This window comes from Anneissia japonica, unplaced genomic scaffold, assembly GCF_011630105.1.
Source record: "Anneissia japonica isolate Jap-2015-1 unplaced genomic scaffold, ASM1163010v1 scaffold3106_len312699_cov133, whole genome shotgun sequence".
In the NCBI taxonomy this organism is placed as follows: domain Eukaryota; kingdom Metazoa; phylum Echinodermata; class Crinoidea; order Comatulida; family Comatulidae; genus Anneissia; species Anneissia japonica.
Window position 1 is genome coordinate 52,717 of NW_022739518.1, and position 13,182 is coordinate 65,898.

The 13,182-nt window shown below is 34.4% G+C and overlaps 1 protein-coding gene across 2 annotated transcripts; it reads left to right on the plus strand.

Annotated features, from left to right (window-relative positions):
• The first annotated feature begins 211 nt into the window (after window positions 1-211).
• LOC117117930 (transmembrane prolyl 4-hydroxylase-like) lies at window positions 212-11,319 on the plus strand. Of its 2 annotated transcripts, none has more exons than XM_033262413.1 (8): window positions 212-419; window positions 1,658-1,739; window positions 2,095-2,252; window positions 2,785-2,846; window positions 4,652-4,686; window positions 5,490-5,655; window positions 6,685-6,940; window positions 8,331-11,319. In XM_033262413.1, the coding sequence occupies exons 1-8, from the start codon at window positions 234-236 to the stop codon at window positions 8,574-8,576; spliced, it is 1,191 nt and encodes a 396-aa protein (XP_033118304.1). In that variant the 5' UTR covers window positions 212-233; the 3' UTR covers window positions 8,577-11,319. The 2 variants fall into 2 exon arrangements, with proteins under 2 accessions (XP_033118304.1, XP_033118303.1); XM_033262412.1 differs by lacking the exon at window positions 2,785-2,846 and adding an exon at window positions 4,126-4,187.
• The last annotated feature ends 1,863 nt before the right edge of the window (window positions 11,320-13,182 follow it).

The window sequence follows — 13,182 nt, forward strand, 5'->3', positions numbered from 1 at the left end:
TTTGAAAAAAAAATCAAAAAGTATTTATTATATAAATTATATAGCATTAAATTAATTTATAAATTAATAATACAGTATATATCTATATGATGATGATAATTTTCATCACTGTGTTTTATTTAGTTTAGTTTTTACTGGTAAAAAATTAAAATTACAATATAAATGAATAGGCCTATTAACAAATTAAATAAGATGTTGTGCGAAGGTCAGAGTTGACTGTAAACAATCAAAACATGTCTGAACGTATTGTAGGATGGATTTTGTTCTTATTATTCAGTACTTCTGTAGGTTATGAGGAAGAAAATAAATACACGGATCCAAATCATGTATCTGATTTATGTCTGGCAGATGATGGAACAGACAAAAACCAGTGTAGTAAATCAGGACGGAATGAACTGACACGGCTAGATGGCGTCGAGGTTTGAAGCTTTATTTTAATATTTACCGACCATGAACATTGTCACTGTACTGTGTTGCTGTTGTAGATGACTTCTAGCATGTTGCGCCGTAGCGTATGGAACGCCGGGCTGTTGGGTGGGAGGTTGTTGGGTGTTAAAAAACTTGTTTGATATTTTGTAGAACTGATTTTTCTAAGACCTAAAAAGCTTATTTGACAAAAAAAACACCGGAACGGTTAAATAAGAATCTTGAGATACAGATTTTTTAAATATTCATTAATTAAAAACCACCCTTTTTCCCATTTTGTCCCCTTGCCTTGGTGTTAAATATTCAAAAATCTGTATCTCTTTAACTGCTACCCGAGTTTTTAGTCAAATATGCTTTTTGTGTCAACATATCAAACATTGTGTGTCCCTGTGTGCAAAACTAAAGGGTCGTGTGTTATGCTGGTTTTCCACAGGTGCAGGTAAACGCGGACCATACCGACTCGGCCTACTGCCAACTTGGCCCCTAACCGACTCGGCCCATAACCAACTCGGCCCTTGTCAAGTCGACCCTTTAACTGACTCGGCCCACAACCAACTCGTTCCATACACCTTCTCGGCCCTTGTCCGACTTCGCCCTTATCCAACTTGGCCCATACACCAACTCGGCCCTTGTCAACTCGGCCCTTAACCGACTCGGCCCTTAACCGACTCGGCCCTTATCCAACTCGGCCCATGAACCGAGTCGCTTTTGGAATATTTTAATGGGAAATCCGTTTGTGAACAAAGTCTATGCCTATGTCAAAGGTATTGATCATTGATAATAACAATAATAATGTAATATTTATATAGCGCATATTGCACATTGCCCCTATGCGCTTTACAGAAGAATAATATAGGCCAACTGAGAAAATGCAAATAACAATAAAATGATAACAATAAAATAAAATAAAAATAATAATCATAATAACAATAGTAACAATGAGACTAAACTACTCCTATTCCTTAAGGCACGCACTTTTGTATGGTATTATGAAAATTTGGTCTTGATTAAAATCTAGCTCCAACATTCCATTTTTCGCTGTCCCTTTTGACAGGGCGTACTACAGTTTATTTTTTGCGCACACCAGGTTGGAACCACTGATGTCGTTTGTACTCTACTCACTGCAATATTTTTGATAGAATAAGAATAGGACTATATACTATATTAGGACTATAGAACTATATACTATATACTCAGCCTAACAATACTTTATCCAATTGCTTTTATGAAGGTTGGTCACACTCGTTTAATCACACTAGATGGAGATAAGCCTTTACATATTTCAACACTGAATATGAAACCATTAATATTTGGTAAGAACAAATAATTGTAAGAACAAATAATTGTAACACAAAAAGAAACAGTAACCTTAACTTAAAGTGCAAAAACACATTCAAACAGCCATAGCTATCGGAGAGTATTGACCCTCACCAAAAAAAAAAAGAAAGAAAGAATTGTTATTTTATTTAGCACAGACTTAAAGCAGAAGTAGAAATTCCTTAGAGTTTAATAGAGGCATGTTAAAGTAGGGTACTGTAGGCATTTTAAACCAAGAATCAACTTGAAGTAGGTAGGGGAATTTGAGCCATACTATGCCATAAAAAACAGGGACCATGACCGAAGAATAAGTATATTTACATTCAAACTTTATTTTTTACCTATTTTCAGAAATTAAAGATTTTTTTACTGAGGCAGAGTGTGAACATATGATTAATTTAGCCAAGAAAATTGGACTTGAAAGCAGCATAACCCAACAAGAATCCAAGGGTGTTAATGGTATTAAAATTATGGACAGTAATGGAGATCAGAAACTGGACTTTACAGAGGTAATTGTATTTTAATTAGCTTCCCAAAGGAGCAAAACTAGCTCCTGGGAGGTTTTATAGTAGTGGAGACAAAAAAACTGAGGTACTCTTCCAATTTCTATAGTTCTTGACAATTAACATCTATCTTTCTCTTTGTATTTACTGTATTCAGTAATATTAAGTATGGTATATATGAGCCCATATGAGCCAAGAGGCTCATATGGGCTGGAGCCTATCCCCAGTTTCAAGTCATGTGAAACAGATGAGAGTGTGCTGTTGCCCCAGGATGGGACACTGCTCCACTACAGTTTACTCCCAACAATTTGCTGTGGTACCCATTGATACAGCAGGTTAGACTGAAGCAGTGCACCTGTAGATAAAGTGCCTTGCTAAAGAAGACAAATGAAATGCACAGCGAAGCCTGACCTTGAGGTTGGGAAACCACCATTCCCACTGCACCAAGCTGCCTTCAAAAGTACAGTACAGTACATTACTCCTAATTTAATATTATACCATAGTTAAATTCTGCTAGCAATTTCATATTTTTCTGCAGATGAAAATAACAATTGAGGATAATTTTGATATATACCTCGATGATGCTGATTTAAGAACAATGTGAGTTGATTCATCGTCCAATCAAATAATTTTTAATTGCAATAAAAAAAATAGTTTGCTAATTAATAATCATTATCGCATAACCTTGTTTGTAAAATTCACCCTTATTTATTACTCACTTATTTTTTTAATAAACGTATACTGTCTGTCATAAACAAACTTGCTTAATTTGTATTTAAGTAATTTGTTTGCACTGTTATATTCATTAAATAAATATAATAAACAATATACTATTATCATTATTTTTTTTATTGTTGTTGCTGTTTTTGTTATTTAAATAATCATGAAAAATATTGTAAAATTAGTCAGCACCATTTATATTTCTTCTTTATATTTTTTCATTATACTGTACTATAATTTTGATAATTTTTAAGCCTACTGTAGTATCTCTATTACTGATTAATACAAGAAAGAATTGTTATCTTATTTAGCACAGACTTAAAGCAGAAGTAGAAATTCCTTAGAGTTTAATAGAGGCATGTTAAAGTAGGGTGCTGTAGGCATTTTAAACCAAGAATCAACTTGAAGTAGGTAGGGCAATTTGAGCCATACTAAAAAAACAGGGACCGTGATCACCAAAGAATAAGTATATTTACATTAAAACTTTATTTTTTACCTATTTTCAGAAATTAAAGATTTTTTTACTGAGGCAGAGTGTGAACATATGATTAATTTAGCCAAGAAAATTGGACTTGAAAGCAGCATAACTCAACAAGAATCCAAAGGTGTTAATGGTATTAAAATTATGGACAGTAATGGAGATCAGAAACTGGACTTTACAGAGGTAATTGTATTTCAATTAGCTTCCCAAAGGAGCAAAACTAGCTCCTGGGAGGTTTTATAGTAGTGGAGACAAAAAAACTGAGGTACTCTTCCAATTTCTATAGTTCTTGACACTTAACATCTTTCTCTTTGTATTTACTGTATTCAATAATAAGTATGTATATATGAGCCCAGCTTATCCCCAGTTCCAAGTCATGTGAAACAGATGAGAGTGTGCTGTTGCCCCAGGATGAGACACTGCTCCACTACAGTTTACTCCCAACAATTTGCTGTGGTACCCATTGATACAGCAGGTTAGACTGAAGCAGTGCACCTGTAGATAAAGTGCCTTGCTAAAGAAGACAAATGAAATGCACAGCGAAGCCTGACCTTGAGGTTGGGAAACCACCATTCCCACTGCACCAAGCTGCCTTCAAAAGTACAGTACAGTACATTACTCCTAATTTAATATTATACCATAGTTAAATTCTGCTAGCAATTTCATATTTTTCTGCAGATGAAAATAACAATTGAGGATAATTTTGATATATACCTCGATGATGCTGATTTAAGAACAATGTGAGTTGATTCATCGTCCAATCAAATAATTTTTAATTGCAATAAAAAAAATAGTTTGCTAATTAATAATCATTATCGCATAACCTTGTTTGTAAAATTCACCCTTATTTATTACTCACTTATTTTTTTAATAAACATATACTGTCTGTCATAAACAAACTTGCTTAATTTGTATTTAAGTAAATTTTTTGCACTGTTATATTCATTAAATAAATATAATAAACAATATATTATTATCATTATTTTTTTATTGTTGTTGCTGTTTTTGTTATTTAAATAATCATGAAAAATATTGTAAAATTAGTCAGCACCATTTATATTTCTTCTTTATATTTTTTCATTATACTGTACTATAATTTTGATAATTTTAAAGCCTACTGTAGTATCTCTATTACTGATTAATACAATTTTAGAGTACAGTATTCATTGGATTTATGTTTATTTCATCTTTTGTTCCACAATAGTTATGCAGATCTTGGAATTGACCCAAACAAAAATGGTAGGTGTGAATATGATATTAATGATAATAAAACAATGAATGTGCATATACTAGTACACTATTAACATGTTGCTGTGCTTGCAAGTAACCTCGTAAATAACACTTTGTGCAAATTGACTGGCCGAGCAGTAGGCAGGGGCGTCGCTAAGTACTGCCTTAACATCTGCGCTGATTTGAGCTGGTACTCGTCTTTTTTTGTGATTATGTGTTAGTATTTTTTTTTTTATACCCTTATTTTCCAATTTCAATGACAACACAGCCTTTTAGAATAACACCCTCTGGGTGAGACAAGCTTTCCGTGTAAAAAAATAAAGTTTTAATAATATTAATAACAAAATAATAGGTTATTTTCCTCCTTTTAGTCTTTATACCTTTATTTACATAAAATGTTTTGTATTTTCAATTCAAAATGTGGACATCGATGTCCATAGGTTGTAGTATTTACTTTGACTGGCACTTGCTTCCTTTTGTCATGGTGGGGCAGTGTAGTTATGGTGGGTGGAGATGGGCGGGGCCATCCAGCCTTGGAGTTTATCACCCAGTCTAAAGTTAATTTCATGGCCCTCCACCCATCCTTTTTAACCCACTTTTCCATCCTTAAAATTCACTCTTATTAGAGTTTACCAATGTTATCACCCACCCACCATTAAAATGTCTATTACACACTCTTAGTTTTCTACAGCTCTGAGGTAAGAAGATTTTGCAAATTGGAGTAAAGGCAACGAGAGGAAGTGTATGGGGTGAAGAGATCATTAATATATGAAAAAAAGGCATTTATATTGGATTTTGTTCTCTATTTAAAGACCTGGTTACCAAAGAAGAGATGTCAAATGTTACACCAAGAGAGATGACAGAATATATGAATTATCTTGTGAAGACCTCACCAACTAAGAAATCACGATTTAGTGAACAGGCTTGGATCTTTCCAGATAACCACAAGGATAAGCTGCTAGACAAGTTTAAACGAAGGTAAATATGAAGCTGTAGCTTGCCTTCCAATCCCAGAGTCTGGGTTCAAATCTCGTAAAGTACCAGGATTTTATATCATGACAAAATATAACTTGACTCTCTATACCTCATTAAGAGAATTTATTCAATGTATATAATTGTCAAAGCAGAACAATAGAGAGAGCTTTTTAGAAAAAGTTATGGAAGTGTGATAAAATGTTTTAATTATTCTTATAATGTTAAATATTTTACCGAAATTATATTGTCTTGTATTTTTAAAGAAATTCAACAGGATTCTTATAAATGATAGCATTCCTGCTGTTGAATTTAATGCACTACAAGATACTGTAAAGCTAGGAATCTATCTATCCGGTTGCGATTCTGGCTCCAGTTGCATTTCCGTTTACAGTGCATTTTGATGATTCCATGCACATGCGTTTTTAAAGGCCTTTTTGCATTGATTCACCACCCCGCACGGCGTGCTGAAATCAAAATGGACGAATCGCTCCATGGAGCTATTAAAATAAGCGCATGCGGTTACAGAGGCGCATCACAACTGCACTAATGAAATCACTCTCATTTAAAACAGTGTATTGATTAAAACGCAGTGTACCGCAAATGGAGCCACAATCGCAACTGGACAAATGAATTCCTACCATTATAGGTATTGATGAACACATGACAATAGAGGAAGTTTGTCAAAATAAATTGTTAACTTCATACATGCCACCCCCTCCCCCCTCCTTTTTGGAAAGTGTAAAACAAAAAGTGTAAAAAAAAGAAAGAAAGAAAAAGAAATATATTAATTACCTAAAACGCCCCAAAGGTTATTTTCTGGTGTCTAGAAAACAAAAATTTCGCGGGGAATTCCCCTGGACCCAAGGGTAGTGTTGTCTTGGTCAGCCTCATTTTCGACACCCCCTTTCGGCTCCCCTTTTTGGACATCTCTGTATCCGTCCCTGTCGTAGAAAGGCTTAAAAAATGTTATCCTGATCATTTACTATTTTTATGAGTATACAATAAACTAAAACTTGAACTCCGATTTTAAAGGTTAAAGGCTATCCTTGGCATTCCTCCAATGTTGGTTGACAAACATAATGCCATCCAAGTTGTCCATTATGGACAACATGGTCACTACAATGCCCACCAGGACTCGGGATCCACCAACCTACCCTGCTGCCACCTACACAAGAACACTAAATGCATGATTTGTCGCTATCTTACATTCATGGTATATCTGAATGATGTTGAAGAAGGGGGTGAGACTGCTTTCCCAGTTGCCAATAACAAGACATTTAATCAACGTGTGAGTATTTATTATTTGTACAATGAAAATGAGTGAAGTAGCATTTTGTAAACAACAAAAGCTTCTTTAAAAATAATTTATATTTGAACCTTAGTATCGAGTAATGCTTTTTCACTTTGATAGATGTGTGTGCAACTACTTCATGACCTCTAATTCAGACCACAAAGTCCTCAATCTTTTAACAGAAAGAGACCAAACCCAGAGACCATCCCATATTTTCAGGTCGCAAAGGTGGTCTCGAATTGGAGGGCGAACTGTATTTGTATTTTTTTTAAATTTTTTTAAAAATGTTTTTATACATTTCTGTCAGTCACAGCATCTGTGGAGGTGGAATGGGTCAGGGAGTAAAGTTTCTTCATTGAGCAGGCCACCACTCCCACCAACCAGATCAAGACAGGAAAACTATTTTTATGTCAAGAAACAATACAAAATTGGGCATAGTATGTGCTGCCCACCTCAGAACACCTTAAATTATATGATTTTGAGGTGGGATATTAAAAAAATGTTTAGTAATGGAACAAAATTGATGGAAAGAAATATACAATGGGTTACATTAAATAATAAATGAGGCTTGAAATTCATTTTGTTTTCAGTTTTTAAGCAAGCTAACTTAAACTGTATCTAAGTACATGTCTCCCTCCAATGAAAGACCACTTCTGGAACCAGGGTTTCCATGGTCTTTAACACTTAAACCATATCTAAGTTCAGTTCTCCCTCCAATTAAATACCACTTCTGGGACCAGGGTTTCTATGGTCTTCAGCACTTAAACGGTATCTAAGTACAGGTCTCCCTAAAATGAAAAACCACTTCTGGGATCAGGATTTCTATGGTCTTTGGCACTTAAACCGTATCTAAGTACAGTTCTCCCTCTAATTAAAGACTACTTCTGGGACCAGGGTTTCCATGGTCTTTAGCACTTAAACCATATCTAAGTACCCTCCAATTAAAGACCACTTCTGGGACCAGGGTTTTCCATGGTCTTTAGCACTTAAACCATATCTAAGTACCCTCCAATTAAAGACCACTTCTGGGACCAGGGTTTTTCATGGTCTTTAGCACTTAAACCATATCTAAGTTCTCCCTCCAATTAAAGACCACTTCTGGGACCAGGGTTTCCATGGTCTTTAGCACTTAAACCATATCTAAGTACAGGTCTCCCTACAATTAAAGACCACTTCTTTGACCATGGTTTCCATGGTCTTTATCAGCTTTGGTCTCTAATTAGAATAACAGAGATAAAAGACATTTCTAAATTTAGGACCAAAGAAAATTTAATTGGAGGTGGTGTTTAATTGGAAGGGTTTTAAATTAGAGGAGACCTGTATTTTGTTTTTAAGAAAATGCTTGTTTCTTTTAAAGTGACAGTAAATATCATATTTTTTTTAACAGGATTTTCGTCACAGTGGCAGCACCCATCTTAACTCCAAATGTAGTGAGGCCAACCTGAGGCTTAAACCAGAGAGAGGGAAAGCTGTGCTATGGTACAATCACTTAATTAATGAAGAGACAGGATGGCTGGGAGAATTGGATGATTTCACATGGCACGGAGGCTGTCCAGTTACCAAGGGAACAAAATGGATTATGAATCGCTGGATTAATGCTAGTCCTGACAAGGAGGTTGACCTTCAATTGTAGGGGGTGTAACACACATGCAGGAACAACCACCAACTATATAGCTTACGTCTTTAAAGAAACAACCCCCCCCCCCCAAAAAAAAAAAGGGAAAAAAATGAAAAATAAATAAACAACAAAAAACAAAAACAAGAATGGTAAAAGCATACACACCAGGTCTCACTCATTCTGCATAAGACTCACACATTTAGGGTCTGTCTCTCACTCCCACACTTAAGGACCAAAATCTGACGCATAAATGTTATGCCATGTACTATTTTTGACCTTTGTAGCCCTTACTAAAAATTCTAAAGTACTTAAATATCATGGTAACACCATGTATATTTACACTGCACCAAGACTTCTTCCGTTAAAGTGCAAACTTCATTGAATTGAAGACTGGAGCGCTTGGTGGAAATTGATGCAAGCAGGCAGAAATTTAATTTAGTATTCCCCTCTTGAAAATAGTAAGAGACTGTGCCTGTACAACAGATTCATGAAGGATGTTCAATTCTCGTACAGTATGCGGGAAGAATGATAATTTGTGATAGTCTCTGTAGACATGTCATTTTTTAAAGCGCTGTCGGATAAGATCAAAGAAAGCGAACAGTGTGAAAAAAAATAGTATGGAGACAACCTGAAATGATGTATTCTCAAAGGGAAACATGCAGATCCTGAATGCATTTTTGAGCATTTAGGAAATGAAATTTCAGGGGGTGGGGGTCAAACACCTTAAAGGGGGAAGGGTTGAATTTTCAAAGGTCTCCTGCCTGCAAATTTTTTAACTTGGGAGTGTCTGTGAAAGAAATCTTACCTTTTACGTTTTTCAAAATAATAAGATACAAATTTGCTACAGTCGTACGTATATAAATACAAATAAACATAAAGTATTCATTCAGAATATTTGCAATAAACAAGATAAATAATAATATTGATACATTCCATATAAATAGGTCAGATTTATAAAATAGCTACTTATCATTATTTTACAGTAATGATGGATGATTTTCATTTAATATAATGATGACAATGTAATGTTTACCATAGTGGGGATGATTATAATGGTGTTTATGACAGTGGTGATTCTCAACTTTTAAATTAAATAAGCTAATTCGCAGTTTGAACTGCACATGCCCAAGTTCAATCAACATAAACTTATGTTGTGTTTATGTTTATTGACCTTGATACAGGCATACGCTTATAAGCGACTTCGATATCTCAAGAGGGCGCTACATGTCAAAGGTCAATTGAGACAAAATTTGTGACTGATACTTGCTTTTTGTTGGGGAAAGGCCATGCAGGAAGTGGCAGTTAATACAAAATTGCAATTAATAATGGAAAATGAATACTACACTTACAAATCAGGTATAGGCCTAGCAGGAGGTGCTATACATCGCCTCCAGAGAAGCATGCAGCAGCCTGTTGTCTTATCTCGTGGGGTGAAAAGTTGTCCCGATTGACCTTTATGACATGTGGCGCCCTCTAGAAATATCAAAGTTGCTTATAGAAATTAACAGCTGCTTTGTTTTCCATAAAATTTCTACACTGTCTCTACAATGCTTACACTGTAATCATTACACTGCTTTTTTGTTCCCGAAAGCAGGGTCCACACTGTGTCACAATCGGATGATCATCAGCCAACGAATTCATCTCTGATCATTGTGAGCGCTTGACGACAGAACGCCATCTGTATTGTCAGATGCAGTCTGGGTGGATCATCATTAAAAACGATCCATTACAAGCACCCCGTCGAGTTGTGTTCTGCATATGAAAACAACCATCGACTTGGATGTGCCTCTGCCTTCAGTGAGAATAATTGAAATATCTTGGGTTTTAATCCTGATGAGAACTATATATTTCTTACTATATTTTAACACTTTAACTTTGTTATTATTTTTGTGAACTTAAAATTTATTAACTTCAATCTTCAATATGGTCTCTTGTAATCAAATGGTGCAATTTAAAATTAGTTAATGTGCAGTAAATGTTACTTGAAAATATAAAGATATTGAGCTTGTAACAAGAGTATGGCATGTATTTTAAAAACGACAGAAATGCATTCTTCTCTCAGCATCCTAAGCCTCCCAGAAATTGGAACGTCCTCCGGCACTGCCGCAAAACCAAGAAAAAATAACCCGTCTCCTGCAAATTCATAACATTCGTATGTTTTTACTACTTTTAATGAATTGTCTCACGATGGTTATTGCCGATGGGTATCACCATGCCCAGCAAAATAAAATAAATTATTTAAAGAAAGCTCATTTAACGGGATTTCCTGGAAGTGGATTTCTTCCAACTTAGGATACCTATTATTCTCTGAATCTTTGTGAACATTGATATCAAGTGATACAGTTTTCAAATCAAATTGTATGTCGATTACAGTATTATGAACGTTATTCACTTTGTAACTTTTACACCGGTAAGAAATATTTTTAATCAAGTTTGGATTTTCTATGCAGTACCGTAGTTTTAAGCTCTCTCCACCCTATCAAATTTTGTGTGACAAAATAAAGTGTGATATGCCCATATTTGGGTGTAATTCAGTATGACATCACAATGCCCATATATGGGCACATGACACAAATTTGTCAAATAACTTGATAATGTGAACAGAGCATTATTTGTATTTTATAAACAATATGAGATATGTTTAATCTGAATAGTGCCTTTTTACATTGAATGTTTTTTTTAATGATTGGTAAGTAAATAATCATATTTATTGTATTTGTTAACAGTAAACTAGATTATATAATACTGTACATCGAAATTTAGCATGGTACTATAGCTTTAATTCAACAGTGGTCGATGTTGTATGTTCATTGTGCCTTATGCTATCCGTTATGGATGTTATTCATTTTGAGATATTAACTGCCTTCTAGAAGTCAGGCAATTTCCCACAAAACCACACACGTTATCAGCTTTCAGTACAGCGGTTTGGTGCAACGTGAAAGGCCATGGTTTCTCAACCACGAGGTCGGGGTTTCAATCCATGTGAATTTTGCTTGTGTCTTTGAGCAGGGCACTTTAAGTACGTTGCTTTTCTCCACCCCGGATTATAAAAAAGTACGTACCTGTGCTGGTTACAGCAGCAATACTTAAGTACGTGGATCCAATGACAAGGAAGAGAAGCGATTCGTATCTTCAAAGAAGGCACTGTAATATAAATAACCAAAATATGAAATATAAGAATTACGTCATAGACCAAAAACAATTCAGTCTATAATGATTAAAGCCTGGTCTCCGTAAAATCGCTAATACAATGTTTTCAGTGCAATCGTTGTACTGTGTAACAGCCCCCGATTCAATCGGGAAAGCTTCCCGATTCGACTGAACAATCAGGTCACCAAAAAATGTCGGTGATACCGTGTAGTGATTGTATGTTCAGCTTTACAGACGTTTTTGAAATATGTTAAGGTTATATGCAAAGAATATAAAAATGGTATTCATTTTTGTTATGTTTAGTGGTAAAAAATATTCGAAAATGTTCTGCGGTTATATGAAAATATAAGAATTTTTTTTTAAATGTTTAGTTGGAAGGAATAATTTTCGTTCTAATTTTAAGTGTAATGCTAACATCTTATGATGAATTATTTCTCAAATTTTGTGATATATGAAGATATATATATATATATATATATATATATATATATATATATATATACATATATTTTTTTTCAAAATTAGTAATATGAAAGTGTGCTAACATCTTATGATGAATTATTTTTAAAATTTTTGAATATATGAAGACTCTTATATATATATATATGTTTGTATGTATGTATTTATAGGTTTGAAAATTAGTAATATGAATGGTTGTTTAGTACGTGAATGGTTGTTTAGTTCTTAATCTGAATTTTTGAAAATTATTTCCAATATCAGACAATTGGTAGAGAATTATAAACACTTCGCTGTTATATAGCTATGTTTTGACATTTTGTATTATTGAATCTCGGGCTTATTGTACATAACAATATCATACAAAATAGGCCTATTTAATAATTGTAAGCATCTGTGATTCTCGTTCAACATCACATCATTGCGTGCGTGAAGCTGGCTTTCATTATACGACAAAAATGTATTGCAATTTTCATCAAACTGTACAGTTAAAGAATCATGTTGAAGACACAGATAATCGAAAACAACCATACAGAACATTAAAAATAGATTAAACAAGTAAAGTACATGCCAAAATAGAAAGACAAACTTTTATTAGTTTATCACGCAGTACTGCATACGTGTGTTTTTGTGAGGATATGGTAGTACCAGTTAAGACGTTGAAAGTGTTTTCAATTAACAAACCAAACGTAAAATATTTGAATGTAAAAAAAAATGTATAAACATAAGATTGAAAGCTCTTTCAGGGATAGCGATACAAAAAGTGTAGGCCCGGTATAGCAAGGGCTACATCACATCCAAAGGTACAGTATTTCCGTTGACAAGGAAGTTGAATGCACATGATTTAAATCTGTTTAGATAAGTTTGACGTTAATACACAAATGGGACAAATAATAAACGGGAACACAACCTGCCTCGATGATCTACAGATTTACTACAGATTTACAAGAGTTAAGTATTTATTTAAAGAACTCAAATCACGAAAAGCTAAAGGGTCTGATATAGCATCAGTTGC